Consider the following 24,023-nt stretch of genomic DNA (forward strand, 5'->3'; position numbering starts at 1 on the left):
ATAATTAGGCATGTTGAGCATTTTTTTTTCGTGTGCCTGTTAGCCACCCGTATGTCTTCTTTGGAGAAATGTCTTTATAGGCATTGTTTTTTGACTGGCTTTTTCGGGGTTTTGCCATTGAATTGTATGAGTTTTTTTGTTTATTTTGGAGATTAAGCCCTTGTTGGTTGCCTCATTGACAATAATTTTCTCCCATTCCATAGGTTGTCTTTTCATGTTTTTTTTTAAATGGTTTCCTTTGCTATGCAAAAGCCTATAAGTTTAATTAGGTCCCATTGGTTTATTTTTGTTTTTATTTCTATTACCTTGGGAGACTGTCGTAAAAAAAGCATTTGTATAGTTGATATCAGAGAATGTTTTGCCTATGTTCTCTTCTAGGAGTTTTATGGTGTCTTATGTTTAAATCTCTAAACCATTTTGAGTTTATTTTTGTGTATGGTATGAGGGTATGTTCCAGTTTCATTGATTTCCATGCAGCTGTCTAGTTTTTCTAGTACCTCTTGCTGAAGAGGCAGTCTTCATATGATATATGCATTTGTGGAATCTAAAATATGGCACAGATGCACCTATGTACAGAACAGAGACAGTCTCACAGACATGGACAGCAGACTTGTGGTTGCCAAGGGGGAGGGGGAGGGTGTGAGATCAACTGAGAGCTTGGGGTTAATAGGTGCAAACTATTACATTTAGAATGAGTAGGCAGTAAGGTCCTGCTATGTAGCACAGGGAACTATGTCCAATCACTTTTTATAGAACACGATGGAGGATAATCTGAGAAGAAGAGTATCTATGTATATATATATATATATATATATATATATATATATATATACACACATACATGATTGGGCCACTTTGCTGTATAGCAGAAATTGACAGGAAATTGTAAATTAACTATAAAAAAGCATTTTTTAAAAAGATGTAATATATGTATACCCACATACACAATGGAATACTATTAAGTCATGAAAGAGAATGGAATTTTGCCATTTGCAAAAACATGAATGGACTTGCATTATGCTAAGTGAATAAGTAAGACAGAGAAAGAAAAATACTATATAATATCACTTACATGCAGAATCTAAAAAATACAACAAACTAGTGAATAAAACAAAAAAGAAGCAAACTCGCAGATATAGGTAACAAACTAGTGGTGATCAGGGGGGAGGGGGAGGGGAATACAGGTGTGGGGAAACTACTGGGTATAAGATAGGCTCAATGATGTGTTGCACAACACTGAATATAGCCAATATTTTGTAATAACTCTTACTGGAACACAACCTTTAAAACCATATAAAAATTTTTTTATTTTTTAAATAAAAATACAAAAAGAAATAATAAAAAAGATTACTGATTGCTAGGTTGGTTGAGTGGCCAGTTGATCAGCAGAAAAAAAAAATCAACTAGTCCAAGTTTTTCTCACTCCAGTTATTTTATTTTAGATTGAATTGAGTTATGTTGGTCAAATACCTTGTCCAGTTTGATGCAGATGGATGATAGCAGAGGGGATATCATTGCTCTGTTTCTTTTTTCTGTGCTTATTATGGTAGAAGACTGTTTCTTCTCTGTAGGTATGAGATGTACTTGTATTCATGAGAGGGTGCTATATCTATGTTCTTTGGGCTATTTTTGAAAAAATATATTAATAGTAAGAATAATGCTTGATATGATATTGCTAATTTGAGGCAGAAGTTAGCCAAGAACAATGGGAAAGTTTCCCAAAATATACAGCCTGGAGATTTGCTTTTTTCCTTTAAGGAATTCATTAAAAAAAAAAAAAGGCCGTATAGAAATAATCCTTTATACAAAAGATTTCTTGGATATTTTATGGTTGAATTTTAAGTATGCACATGTGTACTTAATGTCTGGCATGGGTGTCTTTGTTTGCTCTTTATATGGTATATTATTTTCCAATGTGAAAGTGGACTTATCTACTGGAAAGAACACTAAATGAATGTTGCATGGGATTCATCCTTTGCACCAACTGTTTTCATTACACATGAACTTTGAATGCTTTTATGAGCAAGTAGTGATATACTTTGAAAGGAGTTCTTTTGCTCCATTTTTCCAAAAGTGGTGTGCTCTGTAGCCCGAACAATGAGAAAGTTGGATGGGGAGGAATTATTTTGGATTCTTTTGTGAATTGTCAGATGTTTTAAAAATTGTTTTGGCCTCTACCCTAGCTCCTATAAGATAAATGCATCTTTCTTTTTTGCTTTTACTTCAAATCCTGTTGATTCTGTGGCTGTGAATTCTAATACAAGTCTAAGATTAATATTAGTTGACTTACCTATTACATAGTCACCAAAACCAATGGTACTTAAGGAGATGAATGCAAAATATAATCCTTCCCTGTAAGTCCAGCCCTCTGTATGCATGAAAAGTAATGGTGGTAACAGGATGAAAAGGCTAAGTCCAGTTACCAAGAAAAAGAGGATCGTGTAAATTCTGATTCGTCTCTAAAGAAAAGAAGACAAATAAATGTAAGAAAGAAGGAAGGAGAGGAGAGGGAGTGGAAAGGACAAGAGGGATGGGGGAAGAACAGAAGGAGAGAGAGACAAAGGAAGGAGGATGTTAGTATCAACTCTAGGGCAGTCAGAGAGCTATTGTCCACTAAACCACTTTTTCCCCCCTTACAGATCTTTCTCTTACCAAGGGCTTCCTTGGACTAGCCTCCCACTCTCTGACTTTCAGACTTCCTGTGCAACTAGGAGAATATCCCAATGGAATCATCATCTTTCTTGCTAAGCCTTCATTTCTGTTTTTTTTTTTCTTCATGCATTGCCCTTTACATTGTTTTGTTTTGTTTTTGTTTTTGTTTTGTTTTTTTTATTTTCCCACTGTACAGCAAGGGGGTCAGGTTATCCTTACATGTATACATTACAATTACAGTTTTTTAATGTAAAATAATCCCTTTCTTCTGCCCTCCCTAGGACTCAGACTAAAATGTTCTTTTGGTTTGTAACCAATTTACTTCTTCCTCCAGCTCTGGGTCCTAACTGGCTCTGTAAAAGTGCAGGCTAGACCATCATCATCTAGAGGTTCAGGACATTAACTTTTTGAAGCAAATAAAATAATCTTATTTTGTGAAGAGACATTCCAACACTTCAGATTATAAGAGAAAATAGATGCATTTTCCCATCTAAAAGCTGGATAATCCATGTATAATTTATCATATTAATTGATTAAATGCTTTGTATGATGTAATTCAAATTCATCCTAACAAGGCTTTATTGAATGTTTCCTATTGGCTAGCATCAGGGGAGATATTCAAGATATAAAGTAAAAATAAGAATTTGTCCATGTAGAGATTATAGTTTTGACAGAAGAAACAGCATTAGAAAGAACATGTTTTTAGCTTTTTTTTTTAACTTTTGCTGGTAGAATACTTCATATGAGACAGACACTATGCTAAAAACTATACATATTATTTGATTGATTATGGTAAAGAGACATCTCTTAAATATTCCTTAAACTTTAACACTTATGTAATATGCTTAGTGCAATGATTACATTAGATTGTGGGATTTGCAGTACTTCCTAAATTTGGTGGAACATGAAGCTGATGTTATAAAATTCTTATATGTCTTATTTCTCCAAAAAATGGGACACATGCACTCATTATCAACTTTGGAGATACTTTACATAAGATACCCATAGAAGAATAAAGCAGAATTAGAGAAAAGTGAAAGAAATAGATGGCTGACTTTTAGTATGTATTCTAGAACTGTTAAGAGGCTTTGGGAATAAGGGAAAGTTGATACTGAGGGTTTAATTTTCCGTGGAAGTACTGTTAATAACTCCTTTTGTTTAACTTTGTGTCATGGTGACAAGCTCAGAACCTTCAATATCACTAAGAGAATTTTATCTCAGTAATACTATTATCTGGTGTACTGAGTGACTGTCTGATGAGTTTGTTTATAGACATATCTGTAAGCATGTAATAGGTCCAACTTTGGCTTTGTGTAGCTTTTGAAAGGCAATATCCAAGAGATTTTACATCTCTAAAATGATCAAGTCTTTGATCTAAGACATAATTACAAGGATTGATAACATGGCCCCAGGAAAAAATGGGCAAAATTTTTCCAGATGCTGTCTGATCTTCCTTGAAGGGTAAAGCAACTCTTCAGCCTAAACTATTTCAGAGGACTTTTTGATCCCTAAGGAATGCTAAGAGCTCTTGCCTTTTGGTCCACCTCTCCCAGAGTCCACCCCCAAGAGAGGATTACTGATAGAAAAGAGTCAAGTCCAAGGGTATTCACTGACCACCACTATAGGGGTAGGCGGCCAAATAATTTCCCAAGAGTTTATTTCTCTGGACTCCACTTCCTTGAGACTGGGGAAGAAACACCAGCCAGGACCTGCTCTTACTTAGCAGTGCTCTTTCCTAAGAAGACCTGGGAAAGCTGGCCTAGATCAGGCCTGTGTAGACATCAAGCTGGCCTTTTAATTATCACACTTAAGCCATTGGACGTGAGTTCAGAGAGGAAGGGGAAGGAGCTAGCTGCCTCAGTTGTCTGTCATCTTAAACTGGATTCTTTAGGCAGAAGAGATTATTGCTCAAGTGCAGTCTGATTTGTAGGAATGCTTAAGGTAACCCCAAGGCAATACAAGCAAACAATTTACTTGTCCTTGTCTTATCATCATCTCTCTTTCTGGGATAGGTGGAATATCAAGAATGGACTATCCATCCATGTCGCCTCTATCTCGCTTTGCCTCAGCTCAACACAAATTTGACCGACAATTTTCCATAATAGCTTCCTCTAATTGTATATATATATATACATATATATATGTATATATATAATTTATATATACACACACATACATACATGTATATATATATACACCACACACACAGACACACACACACACACACACATATAAAATCATAGCCTAAAATAATTTTTGGCCATTAACAGTGTTGACAAAGGCATTCTGAGAGAAAAGAGCTCAGAACCTATGATCAGAAGAATTTAAGTTGATAATTTCCTCTAGAAAATCCAGATGTTAGATTTTACCATACTTGCCTCAGAGGGTGGTTCAAGGCATCAAATAAAATCAGGATTGTAAAATTGCATTTATACTATATTATTCTACAAGTATTCTTTGAAATATATCTCCTATTTTCTGAAGAAGAAAAATAAACACAATGTAGTGATTTTGGTTTGGATATCCTTTTCTTGATCCAGGAGCTCCATAAAAAAACAGATCAAGCATACACACACACACACACACACACACACACACACACACACACTTAAATACGATAGATAGATAGATAGATAGATAGATAGATAGATAGATAGATAGATTCTTTTAGCATATGTTTAACAAGAATGTAAGTTGTGTTGTGTGCTTGTTCTGCTTAAGGTTATGAACCTATGCATACATAAAAACAAAACAAAACTATCACTTAGTAAACATTACCTCTTCCATTCCCATATTCTGAAGGTATTTCTCAAATCCCGAAAGTGGTCGTAATATGGCATTGCTCACAGCTTTAAGGAATATGATAGTTAGAGGAATCCCAAGCAAAGCATAGAAGACACAGAATATCTGACCCATAGGAGTTCTGGGTGCAATTGACCCATAACCTGATGGATGATAAAAGATAAATTTAATATCTGCTCATTATTACTAGTCCTTGGGACATGCACTTGTGATGTTTTGTTGTTGTTGATGTTGTCTTACCAGAGTCCCAGCAGCACACACAGATTTTAAGAGAAAACATATTACGCAGTCAGTTCATATCCAGGAATTTCTCCTAAGGAAATGACTAGAAAAGTGAGAAGTATGGATTTTTTCCCCAAGATAGAAGCCATGGGCCATGATGACATCCAATCCCAAAACCCTGACCTCATGTGGACCCCTGAAATGCAAGATTCTCCCACTTCTTTTATTGAACTATAATATGCAAGTAATAATGGCTTTTAAACAAATATGATCAGAGTTCCCTTTGTGGCTCAGCAGTTAATGAACCCGACTAGTATCCATGAGGATGCAGGTTCCATCCCTGGCCTCGCTCAGGTGGGTTAAAGATCTGGCATTGCCATGAGCTGTGGTGTAGGTCGCAGACACAGTTCTGATTCCATGTTGCTGTGGCTGTGGTGTAGCCCAGATGCTGTAGCTCCAATTCAACCCCTAGCCTGGGAACCTCCATATGCCTCTGGTGCAGCCCTAAACAACCAAAATAAGTAAATAAATAAATGAATATTATCAATTTGCTAGAAATTTAAAATTTTCCCTTACTAAAACTAAATGCATATTCACAGTTATGGAGAATGATGCATCCTATTTTTAGTAAGGGAAAATAGATTTGAGCATGCCATACTTGAGAATAACAGTTGTCACTTACTAATTTTCTCTATTCTCATGAGAAGGACAATTCCATGGCAATGCCCGACTTAAAGTGCTATTTCCCAGGAATCTCCCAAGGGTTTTGGCTACAGCTATCTTAAGCTGTGCTTATTCTTTTTGTAAATCCTAATGGCTCTTGGTTGATAATAAAATATCTCAGCATTGTCTAAAATTTTAGCAGAAACCTATGGTAATTTTTGTTTTTAAATCTCACAATTCTCCAGCTAAGGTAGATGTGAATTCTAGAGAAACTTGTAAACATATTTTATTAGGGGTCCTAGAAAATCTGACTGGTTCTGGCTTTGCTACTCATCTCATCAGTATGCTGGAAGATTAGGTAGAAATGCCATTGCCAAGACCACCCACTAAAGAAAATAGGCACATAGAGTTTGTTATGGAAGAGACAAATGACTTGAAAACATGAAATGATGGAAAAGCTGTGTATACTAATGAAATACCATTTTCAAAACAAAATCAGGTTGAGTTCGCAGGTTGAAGGGTTATGGCTCATGCAAAGTTCCATGGTATGATAAAAATTTAACTGATTGATATCCTAAATAAAAAGAAACTAAATTAAACTAAAAATAAAGCACCTTACTCACCTATTGTACTTAATGTGGATGCCACAAATGAGAAAGAGTTCCTAAAACTCCAACTAAAATAAACAACTCCAGTTCTTACGGGGATTATTCCATGTTTTATAGACAAAGCCAGCATCTACAAGTTAAACAAAAACAATAAGCATAAATTTGATGAAATGTATGTCTTTCCCTTAAAGCATTTTAGAAAAAAAATACACCTTTATGGAATTTAGATTCTAGCAGAGGGAAAGAAACACAATCAATCATTATATAACATGTTAAGAAGCAATAAGAGATAAGGAGAATAAAGTGGAATAAAAGTACTGGGGGGGGATAGTCAGGGAAAGTCTCATGAGAAAATAAGATTAAACAAGGGTTTAAAGGTAGTGAGAAGGTTAGCCAAAAAATATTTGGGGAAAGAGCATTCCAAGGAGAGGAAACAACTAGATAAACAGTAAGAGCCTTAAGGTAAAATGCTGGAATATTCTAAAAGCATCAAGCAGCATGACTAGCAAAATGTTGAGGGAAGAATAAGAGTAAGAGAATGTAAGAAAGGAAATAAAGTAAGGGCACCAGATCATGTAAGATCAAAGATTTAGCCTTCAATCTGAATGGGAAGGGTTATTGGAAGATGATGAGCAGAGAAAATGACTTACATACCAGAAAGATAATGAAAGGATGATTATGACTGCTGCATTTAAAAGGTAATATGGAGAGCAAAGTCAAAGCTGGAAGATTTGTTAGGAGAATACTGTAGAACCTTGGATTCTCTAGAAGAGACCAACCAAATGGTGCTCAGTGAGACCAAGCAGCAGCAGTGATGGTGATGAGAAGCATGTTTATGACATTCTGAAGCCTGAGCCAACAGAACTTTCTGAGAGATAAAAACTGACTCTAAGAGAAAGAGTGTAGTCAAGGATGACTCTCAGACTTCTCACCTGATGGAGTTGCCATCAGCTGGGGATAAGGAAAGCTGAGGTTGTTGAGGGTGATGGCAAATTTTCCTTTTGAAAGGAAAAAGCAGATGTCCATTTTTGGAAATGATGAGTCTGAGTAGTTTGTTAGATGTCCAAATAGAGATTTCTCATAGGCAGGTAGATATACAATCTGGAATTTATAAGAAAGGCCTCAGCTGGAAATATAAATTTGGGAGTTAATTGGCACGTACATGGTATTTAAGGCTTAGACTAGATGAACCACAAAGGAAATGAGTTTAAATAGAAAAAATGTCTGAGGACTGAATCCAGGAGTCCTTCAACAACAAGAAATTATTCAGATAGAACCAGAAAAGATAAATAATAAGGAACAACTGGTAAAATAGGAGGAAAATCAGGATCAGAATGTGGAGTCTTGGAAGCAGTGAGAGGAAAGTTATCAAGAAGGAGAGAGTGCAAATCAGATTAAGATGGTGGAATAGAAGGACTGGAGCTCAACTTCTCTCCTAAAAACAACAAAATTCACAACTAAAGACTGAGCACTCTTCACCAAAATGGACCAGAAACCTTAAAAAAGATACCCCAGAAGAAAAAGAGGAGGCCACATCAAGAGGTAGGAGGGGTGATTTCACGATATAAACAACCCCATACCTCCCTGGTGGGAAGCTCCACAGACTGGAAACTAACTGGTTCACAGAGACTCACCTACACGAGTGAGAGTTCTGAGCCACACATCAAACTCTCACGTGTGGGGATCTGGCACAGGGAGAAAGAGCCCCGGAGCATCTGGCATTGAAGGCCAGTGGGGCTTGTGTGCAAGAGCTCCACGGGACTGGGGGAAACAGAGACCCCATTCTTAAAAGGCACACACAGACTTTCACGTGCACTGAGTCCCAGGGCAAAGCAAAGTCTCCAAGGGAATCTGGGTCAAACCTGACCACAGTTCTTGGAGGACATCCTGGGAAAACAGGGGTGAATGTGGCTTGTTGTGAGGGAAGGACATTGAAAGCAAAGCTCTCAGGAATATTCAGCAGCAGTGCCTTTCTCTGGAGGTGGCCATTTTGGGAAAATCTGGCCCCACCTGTCAGTCAGTGCTGAGAAGCCCCAGGGCAAACAACAACCCAGGTGGGATCACAGCCCCACCCCTCAGTAAACAGGCTACCTAAAGACCCCTCAGGCACACAGCTGCCTCTAATCCCATCCAGAGACTAAGCCCCACCCACCAGAGGAATTAGAATCCGCTCCTCCTACCAGGGGGCAGTCATCAGCCCCTCCCATCAGGAAGCCTACACCGAGCCCCCATACCGACTCCAGCCACAGGGGGGCAGACATCAGAAGTAAGAGAGGCTACAACTCTATTATCCCTAAGAAGGTCACCACACCAAAAACCTATAAAAATAAAAAGACAGAGGACTATAACTCAGATGAGGGAGAAAGGAAAAACCCCAGAAAAACAGCTAAGCCATGAGGAGATTCTCAGCCTCCAGGAAAAACACTTTAGACTGTTGATGCTGAAGAAGATGCAAGACATTGGAAATAAACTGGAGGAAAAGATGGATAACTTACAGGAAACACTGAGCAAAGAGATACAAGATATAAAACTTAAACAAGAAGATATGAAATGTAATTGTAATGTATACATGTAAGGATAACCTGACCCCCTTGCTGTACAGTGGGAAAAGAAAAAAAAAAGAAAAAAAAGGGAAAAAAAAGAAGATATGCAAAATACAATAACTGAAATAAAAAACTCACCAGAAGCAGCTAACAGCAGAATACAGGAGGCAGAAGAACGAATAAGCGAGGTGGAGGACAGATTAGAAGAAATTATGGATGCAGAACAGAAAAGAGAAAAAAGATTGAAAACAAATGAAGAGAGTCTCAGAGAACTCTGGGACAACGTGAAACACACCAACATCCGTATTATAGGGGTGCCAGAAGGAGAAGAGAGAGAGAAGGAGACAGAAAAAATATTCCAAAAGAAAATAGCCAAAAACTTCCCTAACATGGGAAAGGAACCACTCACTCAAATCCAGGAAGCACAACGAGTACCATACAAAATAAACCCAAGGAGGAACACCCCAAGACACATACTAATCAAACTGACCAAAATTAAAGACAAAGAGAAAATCTTGAAAGCAGCTAGAGAATAGAAACAAATAACATACAAGGGAACCCTGATAAGCTATCGGCAGATTTTTCAACAGAAACTCTGCAGGCCAGAGAGGAGTGGCATGATATACTCAACGTGATGAAAGGAAAACACTGCCAACCAAGATTACTCTACCCAGCAAGGCTCTCATGCAGATTTGAAGGAGAAATCAAAACCTTCACAGATAAACAAAAGCTGAGAGAATTTAGCAACACTAAACCAGCTTTACAACAAATACTAAAGGAACATCTCTAGGCAGAAAAGAACAACAGAAGAAGGAAAGGAAAAAGAGCAGCAAAAACAAATCCAAAGTAATTAATAAAATGGCAATAAGAACATACATATCAATAATTACCTTAAATGTGAATGGACTAAACGCCCCAACCAAAAGACATAGACTGGCTGAATGGATTCAAAAACAAGACCCATATATATGCTGTCTTCAAGAGACCCACTTCACTTCTAGGGACACATACAAATTGAAAGTGAGAGGATGGAAGAAAATATTTCATGCAAACGGGGTTCAAAAGAAAGCTGGAGTAGCAATACTCATATCGGACAAAATAGATTTTAAAATGAAGAATATTTTCAGGGACAAGGAAGGACATTACATAACGATCAAAGGATCAATCCAAGAAGATGATATAACAATTTTAAATATCTACACACCCAACACGGGTTCACCACAATATATAAGGCAACTGCTAACAACCTTCAAAGGAGAAATCGACAATAACACAATCATAGTGGGGGACATTAACACCCCACTTACAGCAATGGACAGATCAACCAGACAGAAAATCAATAAGGAAACACTGGCCCTGAATGAAGCATTAAACCAGATGGACTTAATAGATATTTATAGGACATTTCATCCAAAAGCAACAGAATACACATTCTTCTCAAGTGCACATGGAACATTCTCTAAGATGGATCACATCCTGGGCTACAAATCCAACCTCAGTAACTTTAAGAAAGTTGAAATCATATCAAGCATCTTTTCCAACCACAATGCTATATGACTGGAAATCAACAGCAAGAAAAAAACTACAAAAAACACAAACACGTGGAGACTCAACAACATGCTACTAAACAACCAATGGATCACTGAAGAAATCAAAGAGGAAATTAAAAAATACCTAGCAGCAAATGTCAACGAAGATACGACACTCCAAAACCTATGGGATTCAGCAAAAGCCATTCTAAGAGGGAAGTTTATAGCAATACAAGCCCACCTCAGGAAACAAGAAAAAGCCCAAATAAACAAGCTAACTTTACATCTAAAGCAGCTAGAGAGAGAAAAAGTTAGTAGAAGGAAAGAAATCATAAAGATAGGGCAGAAATCAATGAACTAGAAAACAGAAAACCATAGAAAAGATCAATGAAACGAAAAGCTGGTTCTTTGAAAAGATCAACAAAATTGATAAACCCTTAGCCAGACTTATCAAGAAAAAGAGAGAGAGGACTCAAATCAATAAAATTAGAAATGAAAAAGGAGAAGTAACAACAGACATCACAGAAATACAAAGGATCATAAGAGACTACCATATGCAACTACATGCCAATAAAATGGAAAACGTAGAAGAAATGGTCAAATTCTTAGAAAAGTACAATCTTCCAAGACTAAACCAAGATGAAATAGAAAAGATGAATGGACCAATCACAAGAACTGAAATTGAAACTGTGATTTAAAAACTTCCAACAAACAAAAGTCCAGGACCAGATGGCTTCACAGGCGAATTCTATCAAACATTTAGAGAAGAGCTAACACCTCTCCTTCTGAAACTATTTCCAAAAATTGCAGAGGAAGGGATACTCCCAAACTCATTTTATGAGGCCACCATCGCCCTGACACCAAAACCAGACAAAAATACCACAAAAAAAGAAAACTACAGGCCAATTTCACTGATGAACATAGATGCAAAAATCCTCAACAAAATACTAGCAAACCATATCCAACAATACATTAAAAGGATTGTACATCATGATCAAGTGGGATTTATCCCAGGGATGCAAGGGTTCTTCAATATCCGCAAATCCATCGATGTGATACATCACATTAACACACTGAAAAATAAAAACCATATGATCCTCTCAATAGATGCAGAAAAAGCCTTTGACAAAATCCAACACCCATTTCTGATAAAAACCCTTCAGAAAGTGGACATAACGGGAACCTACCTCAACATGATAAAGGCCATATACGACAAACCCACAGCAAACATCATTCTCAATGGTGAAAAGCTGAAAGAATTCCCCCTGAGATCAGGAACAAGACAAGGATATCCACTCTCACCACTACTCTTCAACATAGTTCTGGAAGTCCTAGCCACAGCAATCAGAGAAGTAAAAGAAATAAAAGGAATCCAAATTGGAAAGGAAGAAGTAAAACTATCACTATATGCAGATGACATGATACTATACCTAGAGAATCCTAAAGACTCAACCAGAAAACTCTTAGAGCTCATCCACGAATTTGGCAAAGTCGCAGGATACAAAATCAATACACAGAAATTGATGGCATTTCTATACACTAACAATGAAAAAGCAGAAAAGGAAATTAGGGAAGCAATCCCATTTACCATCACATCAAAAAGAATAAAATACCTAGGAATAAACCTACCTAAAGAAACAAAAGACCTGTACTCTGAAAACTACAAGCCACTGATGAAAGAAATCAAAGACGACACAAATAGATGTAAAGATACACCATGTTCGTCAATTGGAAGAGTTAATATCATCAAAATGACTATACTACCCAAGGCAATCTACAGATTCAATGCAATCCCTATCAAATTACCAAAGACATTTTTCACAGAACTTGAACAAAATATCTTAAAGTTTATTTGGAAGCACAAAAGACCCAGAATAGCCAAAGACATCCTGAAAAAGAAAAATGGAGCTGGAGGAATCAGGCTCCTGGATTTCAGACTATACTACAAAGCAACAGTCGTCAAAACTGCATGGTACTAGAACAAAGACAGAAATATAGATCAGTGGAACAGGATAGAAAGCCCAGAATTAAACCCATGTACCTACAGCCAACTAATCTATGACAAAGGGGGCAAGAATATACAATGGAGAAAGGACAGCTTGTTCAATAAGTGGTGCTGGGAAAACTGGACAGCCACATGGAAAAGAATGAAATTAGAACACTCCCTAACACCATACGCAAAAATAAACTCCAAATGGATTAAAGACCTAGATATAAGACCAGATAATATCAAACTCCTAGAGGAAAACATAGGCCAAACACTCTCTGACATAAACGACAGCAACATCTTCCCAGATCCACCTATCAGAGTATTGACAATAAAAAGAAAAATAAACAAAGGGGACCCACTCAAACTTCAAAGTTTCTGCACAGCAAAGGAAATCTTAAACAACACAAAAAGACAACCCACAGAATGGGAGAAAATCTTTGCAAGTGATTCAACTGACAAGGGATTCATCTCCAAAATTTATAAACACCTTCTGCAGCTCCATACCAAAAAAACAAACAACCCCATCAAAAAATGGGCAGAAGATCTAAACAGACAAGTCTCCAAAGAAGACACACAGAGGGCCAAGAAACACATTAAAAGATATTCAACATCACTCATTATTAGAGAAATGCAAATCAAAACCACTCTGAGGTACCACCTTACACCACCCAGAATGGCTATCATCCAAAAGTCTACAACAATAAGTGCTGGAGAGGTTGTGGAGAAAAAGGAACACTAGTACACTGTTGGTGAGATTGTAAATTAGTGCAACCACTGTGGAAAGCAGTATGGAGACTCCTCAGAAAACTAAACATAGAACTACCATTTGATCCAGCAATCCCACTCCTGGGCATCTATCCAGGGAAAACCACGACTCACAAAGACACATGTACTCCAATGTTCATTGCAGCACTGTTTGCAACAGCCAAGACATGGAAACAACCTAAATGTCCATCAACAGAGGCATGGATCAAGAAGAAGTGGTACATATACACAATGGAATATTACTCAGCCATTAAAAAGAACGAAATACCAGCATTTTTTGCAACATGGATGGACCTAGAAACTATCATGCTAAATGAAGTCAGCCATACAATGAGACACCAACATCAAATGCTTTCACTGACATGTGGAAACTGAAAAAAAGGACAGACTGAATTTCTTTGCAGAATAGATGCTGACTCACAGACATTGAAAAACTTATGGTCTCCGGAGGAGACAGTTTTGGGGGTGGGGGGATATGCTTGGGCTGTGGGATGGAAATCCTGTGAAATCAGATTGTTATGATCATTATACAACTACAGATGTGATAAATTCATTTGAGTAATGAAAAAAAATGAAAAAAGAAAAGAAAAGAAGAGAAAAGAAGGAGAGAGTGATAAACTGTGACAAAAGCTTATGTCAGGTGAGGACAGATTGTCAATTTTTTTTTCAGGTGATGTCACATTTTAAATTTGAAGTATAGTTGGGTTACAATGTTGTGTTATTTTCTGGTGTAGAGTAAAGAGATTCAACTATATGTTTTTATCATATTCTTTTCCATTGTGGTTTTTTACATAATACTGAATATAGTTTCCTGTGCTATACAGTAGGTCCTTGCTGTTTATCTATATATAGTAGTTTGTGCCTACTAATCCCAAACTCCTAATTTATCCTTTCCCCACACTTTCCCTTTTGATAACCATAAATTTGTTTTCTATGACTGTAAGTCTATTTTAGCTTTGTAAATAAGTTCACTTGTATCTTTTTTTAGATTCCATATATGAGCAATATCCTATGATATTTGCCTTTGCTTACTTCACTTAGTATAGTAATCTCTAGGTCCATCTATGTTGCTGTAAATGGCATTATTTCATTCTTTTTATAGCTGAGTAATATTCCATTGTATATATACTTATATGTGCACACACACACACACACACACACACACACACATATCTTCTTTATTCATTTTTCACTGGACATTTAGAGTGCTTCCATTTCTTGGCTATTGTAAATAGTGCTGCTATGAACATAAGGGTGCATTATCTTTTTGAATTAGACTTTTCTCAAGATATACACCTAAGAGTGGGATTACTGGGTCATATGGTAACTCTACTTTTAGTTTTTTAAGGAACCTCCATACTATTTTCCATAGTGGCTGTACAAACTTACATTCCCACTAACAGAGTAAGAAGGCTCCCTTTTCTACACACCTTTTCCAGCATTTATTATTTATAGACTTTTAATGATGGTCAGTCTGCCTGGTGCAAGGTGATACCTCATTGTAGTTTTGCTTTGCATTTCTTTAATAGTTAGCAATGTTGAGCATCGTTTCATGTGCCTATTGGCCATCTGTATGTCTTTGGAGAAATGTTTGTTTAGGTCTTTTGCCTTTTTTTTTTTTTTGCAGAGTACTATTTATGATTTTATTTTTATAGGGAGAGAAAAAATTACCTTATATATGTATATATACGTATATATTTGTGTTTATGTTACATTTAGAGAAAGAAAAATAAATAATCTAAGAAATGAGGAGAGACAATGGAAGCAATGAACTTAACTTTTTCTCTCTCTTTTTTTTTTTTGGCCACGCGCATGACACATGGAAATTCCTGGGCCAGGGAATGAACTTATGTCACAAGTGACAACACCAGATCCATTAGCCACCAGGGAATGCCAATGACCAGCCTTTTCTATATTTGCCTTTATATTGTTTGAAACATTTTAATAATCATGTATTGTCATGTAATTTTTAATTATTATTATTTTTAATAGTTATTTCCCTAGTACAATTTTTTTTACTGTACAGCATGGTGACCCAGTTACACATACATGTACACAGTCTATTTTCTCACATTATCATGCTCCATCATAAGTGGCTAGACATAGTTTCCAGTGCTACATAGCAGTCTTGTGCCCATTTTTAATTGGGCTGTTCTTTTGTCATTGAGTTGTATGAGTTGTTTGTATATTTTGGAAATTAAGCCCTTGTCAGATGCATCATTTACAAATATTTTCAGTCCATAGGTTGCCTTTTTATTCTGTTTATGGTTTCCCTTGTTGTGCAAAATCTCATAAGTTTGATTAGGTCCCATTTGTTTATTTTTGCTTTTTTTTTTTTTTTTTTTTTTTTGTCTTTTTGCCATTTCTTGGGCTGCTCTTGCAGCATATGGAGGTTCTCAGGCTAGGGGTCGAATCGGAGCCAGAGCCTCCAGCCTACGCCAGAGCCACAGCAACACAGGATCCGAGCAGCGTCTGCAACCTACACCACAGCTCACGGCAACGCCAGATCCTTAACCACTTAGCAAGGCCAGGGATTGAACCCACAACCTCATGATTCCTAGTCAGATTCGTTAACCACTGCGCCACGACGGGAACTCCCTATTTTTGCTTTTATCCTTATTGCGTTGAGAGACTGCATATTGTCAAATCTGAATTATGGCCATGTTCTTAAGTGACTCCATAGGAGGGGGTATGTGGATTTCTGATGGAAATGGTGGACACCATAGTCATGTGCACACAGTAGGCAAAGAAAGACATAAAGACCACATTAGGGCTACCTGTGATTTATATAGAAGTGGAACGGACTCTTGTTTTCTTGCCTTCTCACATAAAATTCTATTCAAATAACACTAAACATATCCAAAACAAAATTATAAAGGACACTATTGAAAAGAAAGAAGCATAGGTAAATCTGACTTGTGAAGACTTCCTAAAACACATGAAAGAGATGAAATTGGTTGCTAAAGGCACAGAGACAAAAATGCCCAAAACACAAAAGAAAAAATAAGGGCAGTCTGTCAGGGGGAGGAATGCTGCTTTTCACATAAATATCCCAAATGTACTTCAAACTCAGCATCACTGATGACACATGAGCCAGACAGACACGCATAAAGTTATTGAAGGAAGAATGGGAGGATGGGAGGAGAAAGGAAGGAAAGAGGGAGGGGAGAGGAGGAAGGGTTTTTTTTTTCAGTGTTTTCTATAAACCCCCTATAACTCTGCTAGCAGAAACAGACAAAAATAGCATGAAATAATGCCTGCACAACTCTGAATATATTAAAAACCAATGAATCTTAAACCTTAAATAAGTGAATTGCATAGTATAAGATCTCAATAAAGCTATTATTTTTAAAAAGCACATAGTGATTTACATAATCATCACCACAATCAAGATTTATAGCTATTGTTTCAACAGAGCACAAAGATCTCCCTCATTCTACCCATTTTTAGTCACATCTACAACCATTACCCTCTATCCTTAATCTCTGGTGACCTATCTCTATAATACTGGTTTGATGCTTTTTAAAGGATTCCAGATATTTTCTAAAATTCTTGATTCTTTGCTAGATTTTCTTAAACTATTAACTACATTTATTTTAAAGACTTTACATCATAACTTCATATCAAATTATTGGTGAGTCACTTTCTAACCTCTGTAGTTTCACTTAGTTTCCAGTCAATAGCTTCGACTTGTAATTATACTTCCTAATTTTCAATTGGGTTCTGGACATTGTATACGAAAATTTGTAGAGACTCTGGATGATGTTCTCATCCTAAAAAGAGGGTTTGGTGTTTCATTTGGCAGGCAGATGGAATCCAGCAGATCACCTTGATCTGTTGAGAGTTAATTGTATACTTTGTTAAGGCTTATCCTGTTTTCAATTTGACTCCTGGAGTGTGATTTTTCTGGGATCTCAACAGGAGGTCTAAGGCATTTATTAAATCTCTCTAATTTGGTTAAATTTGACCTCTGATTTCTGTCTCCCCAGCAACAGACCACTGCTAACATCTCTGCATAGTTCTTGAGAATCACAGGTGCTGCTAGAATTTTTCTGAGGCCCTGATCTGCACATGCACAATTAAGGAGTAGGCCAGCAGCTTGAGAAGAATTTGAAGCAGATTTAGAATTTGGGGGTGTGGGTTTCATTCTGAGGATTTCTCCTCTTTGGGATTTTCTCCTCAAATTATTACAACCACTGCTGGAACCCCAGTTCTGACATCCTGATGCTTTAGCCTGGTAAAAGCTCTGCTTTCCACTAGGGCTTATTGCCAATCAGCAAGCTGGGTTAAAGGGAACATGCCACAGAATCAAGGACAAGTAAATTGGAGCTCAGCTCATATGCTTTCTCTAAATAGCCATCCCCCTTTCTGCCTCCTTTGCTTATTATACCTCTGGGTTTTCCATTCTTTTTCTAATATGTGTTTGACTTTATAATTGTTATAAATGGTAGTGTTAATCCAATACTAGTTTTTCTGTCCTGAAGCTCAGGATATCTTCTACCATTCCAATAACCTTGTGATGTCTGCTCTGTAATTTTTCCTCTTACCTGTATTTGTTTTACCCCTTTGCATACTTTCATTGTTGTCTTTATATCTCCTATCACTATAAGGGCTTGTCTTTTTTTCCCCCTATTTCTCTTCAGATGACAGGAAACTTGTGCTATTAGGTAAAATACACAGAAAGGCATTCTATCAAATCTATCTATAGCTATCTTCCACACAATTGGCAAATGTGTAATTCTCAAAATGAAACCCCTTCATCTCTTACCTGCAAAAAGATTTCAAGTTCTTCTGGAGTTATATTGACATAGTTCTTCATTAAAGCTGTTTCGGCATCCAGAAAGGAATTCTTCAACTTTTCCTGAATGTCTGTCTCCAAAGTTTGAAATACCTTTGCTCCCATCAAGCAGTAGCTCATAAAACCAATCAATAGCACGTACCTAGAGACTTGAGAAGCAACCAACTCTATTAAAAAAAAATCTAAAGACCAGAGATCTTCCTCCATGGCTCAGCAGTAACGAGCCCAACTAGTATCCCTGAGGACTCAGGTTCAATACCTGGCCTCACTCAGTGGGTTAAAGATCTAGCATTGCTGTGACTATGGCATAGGCCAGTAGCTGCAGCTCTGATTGGAACCTTAGCCTGAGAACTTCTATATGCCCTCGGCTCAGCCCTAAAAAGTCCAAAAAAAAAAAAAAAAAAAAAAAAAAACTAAAGACAGGAGTTGCTGCTGTGGTACAAGAGGATCAGTGGCATCTCTGCAGGATACAGGCTCTATCCTGGCCCCAAAACAGTGGGTTCAAGGATCTGGTATTCCCACAGCTGTATCTATGTCACAACTGTGGCTGGGATCTGATCCCTGGCCAGAAACTCCATATGCTGCAAGGCAGCCAGAAAAGAAAAAACAAACAAACAAATCAAAACCCTAAAGACAAAGTGAATGAATGGCACAGGAGGTCAGATTGCTTTAATATAAAATACCTCTTGTTCAAAACAAAAACTTAACAAAAAGTTCTCTTTCCCAGAAAGAAAAATAGCAATCATACATTTGAATAAATATACAAAAGTAAACAATCCCAAAATATTCATGGCAAAATCAAATTTGAACTCCAATTATATCCTGAACAAGAAATATCCTGGACTGTGAAAATTTAGGGGAAAAATTCTGTTTCTGGGCATGTAAGTTAACTTAAGGGACTCTGTCAAATACCACTGTCTACTCAGTCTTATGCTGGCATTTAGAGCCAGATGAGTCCAATACAGAGGTTATTTTTAGAGAAATAATTATTGTAGTTTCAAAAATGTGTGTTATTAGTTAGATTACCCCATCCAGATGAATTTGGATGATTATTTACCCAGAGTCTTTTTTTCTAATCCTCATTTCCTTTTCCTCTCTGCAGTGCTCATCGTGAAGGAAAAAACAAACTACCTATTAAGTGGAAAGATAACCATTATCTTGATGAAACCTGATTTTTAATATTAAAGACAAGGCAGCCAAATGCATGTTTGATTGTCAGAAGTATTCTTTGTAGACAACCTTGATTTTTATATAGCTGTCCAATCCTTGATTTTTAAATAAATCTATTTCCCTACTAATCTCTTCTTATAGCAAAAGGAACAGATCTCAATAGTACAAGCCCCTAGCACTACAGGATAACTTCGTTATTGTGTGATTCACAAACTAAAAAAAAAAAAAAAAAAAAAAAAAGCTTTATTCTATGGAAATGTCATAGCCATGATAATTAAAAATACTTGCTCTGGAAGTTCCCATCATGGTGCAGCAGAAAGGAATCTGACTAGGAACCATGAGGGTGTGGGTTCCATCCCTGGCCCTGCTCAGTGGGTTAAGGATCCAGCATTGCTGTGAGCTGTGGTATAGGTCGCAGACACGGCTTGGATCTGGCGTTGCTGTGGCCATGGAATAGGTGGGCAGCAACAGCTCCGATTTGACCCCTAGCTTGGAAATATCCATACACCATGGGAATGGCCCTAAAAAGACAAAAGACCAAAAAAAAGTACTTGCTCAAGTATTTAAGTCAATAATATAAGAGTAAACCTTTTAAAATACCATGTAGAAATAGATGGTAGATAGATAGTCTTCAAAGAACAGATTTAATCTCTCTATATACAGATAGTTCAGCTTATTTTAAAACAATAAAAGTGGGAACTTTCATTTTCTTCCAGATTTTGGTATGGTGATACTGTTTGCCAGTCTGTGTTTAAAGAATAGTATTAGATTACAAAAAGAAAGGGACATGAGTTAAGTCGATTCAGTTTTATTTATGTTTTACTCTATGAATAAATTTTTTTAAAACTTTAATGTTCATCATGAGAGTGTGAAAATGTTATCACAACCCCCAGAGAAGTCTTCACCCAAGACTAGGTTAGAGCTTGTGAAGCTCAGCTTTCACTCAAATAGAATATCTCAAGGCAGTCCTACCTTTAAAACACTTTTCTTCATCTTCAGCATTCATGATGTGCTTAGGCAGTATTCCTTTAGCAACTGAGTGGTGTTTTAAAAACATTCCAAGTACTCTCATGTCAACATCATAATTCTTTCTGGAACCTTGGAGCAGCTAGTTCTATAAACAATCCCCTCCTCCTTAGTTACAATGTATTAGTTTCCCATGACTGCTGTAACAATTTACTATAACCTCAAGTGGCTTAAACTGTGCACATTAAGGATTACGATTTTGGAGGTCATAAATTCAAACTGGGTCTCATGAACTAAAGTCAAGGAGTCAGCAGGACTGCGTCCTTCTGGAGGCCCTAGGGGAAAATCTGTTTCCTTGCCTTTCCAATTTATAGAGGCTGTCTGCACACCTTGTCTCATGCCTCTTCCTCCATCTTCAAAGTCAACAGCATAGAATCTTCAAATTTCACTCTGATGCTGACTTTACTGCTTCCTTCTTTCACATATAAAGACCCTTGTGAAATTGTGCCCACCTTGATCATCCAGATTAATCTCCCTGTCTCAGTTTCAGCTGATTAGCAATCTTAATTCCTCTCTTGTGAAGTAAAATAGCATATATAGTAAACAAAATAATATAGTTAAAAGTCTTGGCTTACAAGACATGGAAGCTATCTAAGTGCCCATGACCAGATAAATGGATAAAGGTGTGGTATATATATATATATATACACAATGAAATACTACTCAGCCATAAAAGATGAAATCTTGCCATTTGCAACAACACAGATAGATCTTGAGGGTATCATGTTTAGTGAAGTAAGGCAGGTGGAAAAAAATACTGTATGATTTCACTCATGTTGAGTATATAAAACAAGCAAGGAAACAAAATAAATTAACAAACCAAACCAAATAAAAATAACACATAAATACAGAGAACAGAGTAGTGGTTACCAGAGGGAAACAGAGGGAAGAGCATGAAACAACTAAAGGAGGTTAACTATGTGGTGATGGATAGAAACTAAACTGTTGGTGGTGAGCACACAATAGTGTATACAGAAGTCAAAATATAATGTACACATGAAATTTACATAATGTTATAAACCAATGATGCCTCACTTTTTAAAAATGAAATTATGAGAAAATCTATTTGGCCTTGAGTTTGATAATGAATTTTTATATACAATGCATGAAAAAAATTAAGTTGAACTTCATTACAATGAAAAAATTCAGTTCTCCAAAAGACACTGTTAAGAGAATGAGAACATAAGCCACATGTAGAGAAAAATCTTTGTGAAACAAATGTCTGAAAAAAAGACTGGTATCCAAAATATACCGAGAACTCTTAAAAATCAAAAACAAGAGAGTTCCCATTGTGGCTCAGCAGAAATGAACCCAACTAGTAGCCATGAGGATGCAGGTTCAATCCCTGGCCTTGCTCAATGGATTAAGGGATTTGGCATGGCCATGAGCTATGGTATCAGTCATAAACGTGGCTCGGATCCCATGTTACCAAGGCTATGGCTGTGGCCAGAGATCTAGCTCCAATTTGATCCCTAGCCTAGGAACTTCCACATGCCACACCTGCAGCCCTAAAATATTTGTATATATATATATAGTAGATTTATTGAGAAAGACAGAGTGTTGGCCATCTTAGAAGGTGAGAGTGGCCTGGGAGATACACATTCTATATATAGAATGTGGTCTGTCTCAACAGGTTGAGCATGGCCCCCAAATAACCACTGGTTAGTTTTTACAGACTGGGTAATTTCTAGGATAACAAATGGGAGGATTATTCCAACTATTTTGGGGACGGGGTGAAGATTTCCAGGAACTGGGCCACTGCCACTTTTTGGCCTTTTATGTTTGGCCTCAGAACTGTCATGGTGCTGGTGGGTGTGTCATTTAGCTAATATGTTACAATCAACATATAATGATGCTTAAAGTCCCCTGGAAGTCAAATCGTCAGCCATCTTGGGCCTAACTGGTTGTAACCAGTTTATATCATATCTTCAATGGCTGTCATACTTCAAAGGTTGTGCCCAGCCCCCTTCCCTCCTGCTCTGTCCCCCCCTTAGAGATTTTATTCCCATATTCTTATGAGAAGCAGAGGGGTGACCTTCTGTCTTCTGTAGCTGCTTCAGAGCTGAGTAGGTATGTCAACCCTGTCTGTCAGGGAGTAAAACTCTCTGGATGCCCTGCCCCAAGGAAAGGACAGCTTCTTGTTTCAAGTTGGTTTGGGCTGGAATCCTTTCATAGTCATCATCTTGATGTGGCACTGTTTTGACCACTTCCATATCCTTCCTAGGAATCTTCTTGATGAAGCATGTTTGCAACAGTATCAGAGTACAATAACTCTCTATAAATGAAAAGAGATTTTAGATGCTATCCCTTCTAAGGTAGTGTCCCAAAACCAGGTGTTCATGCCCCAAAAATGTCACAAAGGAATAGGTACAGATAGGGTCCCCAATGGTTTTGATGATGAGTGGGATTTTCTCTAGCTGCAAGTCAGAAATAAAGGGTCCTGGGAGTTCCCATTGTGGCTCAGTGGTAACGAACCTGACTAGTGTCCGTGAGGATGCATGTTCGATCCCTGGCCTCAGGGTCCTGATTTAGGATCGGGTGTTGCCATGAGCTGTGTTGTAGATTGCAAATGTGGCTCGAATCCTGTGTTGCTGTGGTTGTGGTGTAGGCCAGCAGCTATTGTGTAGGCCAGTAACTGCAGCTCCGATTTGACCCCTAGCCTGGGAACTTCCACATGCCATGGGCGTAGCCCTAAGAAAGAAAGAAAGAGTCAGCTCTCATGAGGGTGGAGGGACAAGAGTAAAAGCAATAAAAATTATCCCTTGGTGGCCACACAAGTCTTCTGGGGTTAAGAAAAGAAAGAAATGGAACAGGAATGAACAAAGAATGTAGGAGAAAAACCTCAATGTCCAGGGAGAAGAACATAGATCATCCGATCATGCTGCAACAGTTTTGCCTGCACATGACCATAGCCAGTTCCATACCATCTTCCTACAGCAAAACATGCCAGTTGGTATCATTCTTCTGGTTCTGAGGCTCCTGATTAGAGGTCCAAAGCACTTGGGGTTGGCCGGCCTGCCTAAAGCAGGCAGACATCGGCAGATCGTCCTTCCTGGTACACCTGGATCATGACATCCCACAGGCCCATCTCAGACCGAGATCTAACTCTCAACATTTTGTTACTTTTTCACTGTCCCTTTCTGGCTCACTAGTGCACAACTCAGATTGGGACTTGAACCCATGGTCTTAAACTCTAACCCAGCCAAGAGTCAGTTTGGAATTTGAACCCACAGGCTGGGACTTGAACACAGCCAA

At 37.6% G+C, this 24,023-nt stretch overlaps 1 protein-coding gene across 1 annotated transcript; it reads right to left on the minus strand.

The window, feature by feature from the left end:
* LOC102167516 (potassium channel subfamily K member 16-like) lies at window positions 5,394-20,828 on the minus strand. The gene is made up of 4 exons (XM_005660014.3): window positions 20,715-20,828; window positions 18,543-18,721; window positions 6,963-7,077; window positions 5,394-5,597 (listed from the first exon to the last, which is right to left on the minus strand). Exons 1-4 carry the CDS (start codon window positions 20,812-20,814, stop codon window positions 5,413-5,415), a joined length of 579 nt encoding a protein of 192 aa, XP_005660071.1. The 5' UTR covers window positions 20,815-20,828; the 3' UTR covers window positions 5,394-5,412.

This window comes from Sus scrofa, chromosome 1 (genome assembly GCF_000003025.6).
Source record: "Sus scrofa isolate TJ Tabasco breed Duroc chromosome 1, Sscrofa11.1, whole genome shotgun sequence".
Taxonomy (NCBI): Eukaryota; Metazoa; Chordata; class Mammalia; order Artiodactyla; family Suidae; genus Sus; species Sus scrofa.

Bases quoted from the DNA above. Each gene is read 5' to 3' on its own strand.
- LOC102167516 (XM_005660014.3), bottom strand. From the start codon at position 20,814: ATGAGAGTACTTGGAATGTTTTTAAAACACCACTCAGTTGCTAAAGGA. The intron at 7,078-18,542 runs GTAAGAGATGAA...TTTAACTTGTAG, and splicing joins AACTTGAAATCTTTTTGCAG to ATGCTGGCTTTGTCTATAAA. The intron at 5,598-6,962 runs GTGAGTAAGGTG...ATCATCCATCAG, and splicing joins ATCCACATTAAGTACAATAG to GTTATGGGTCAATTGCACCC.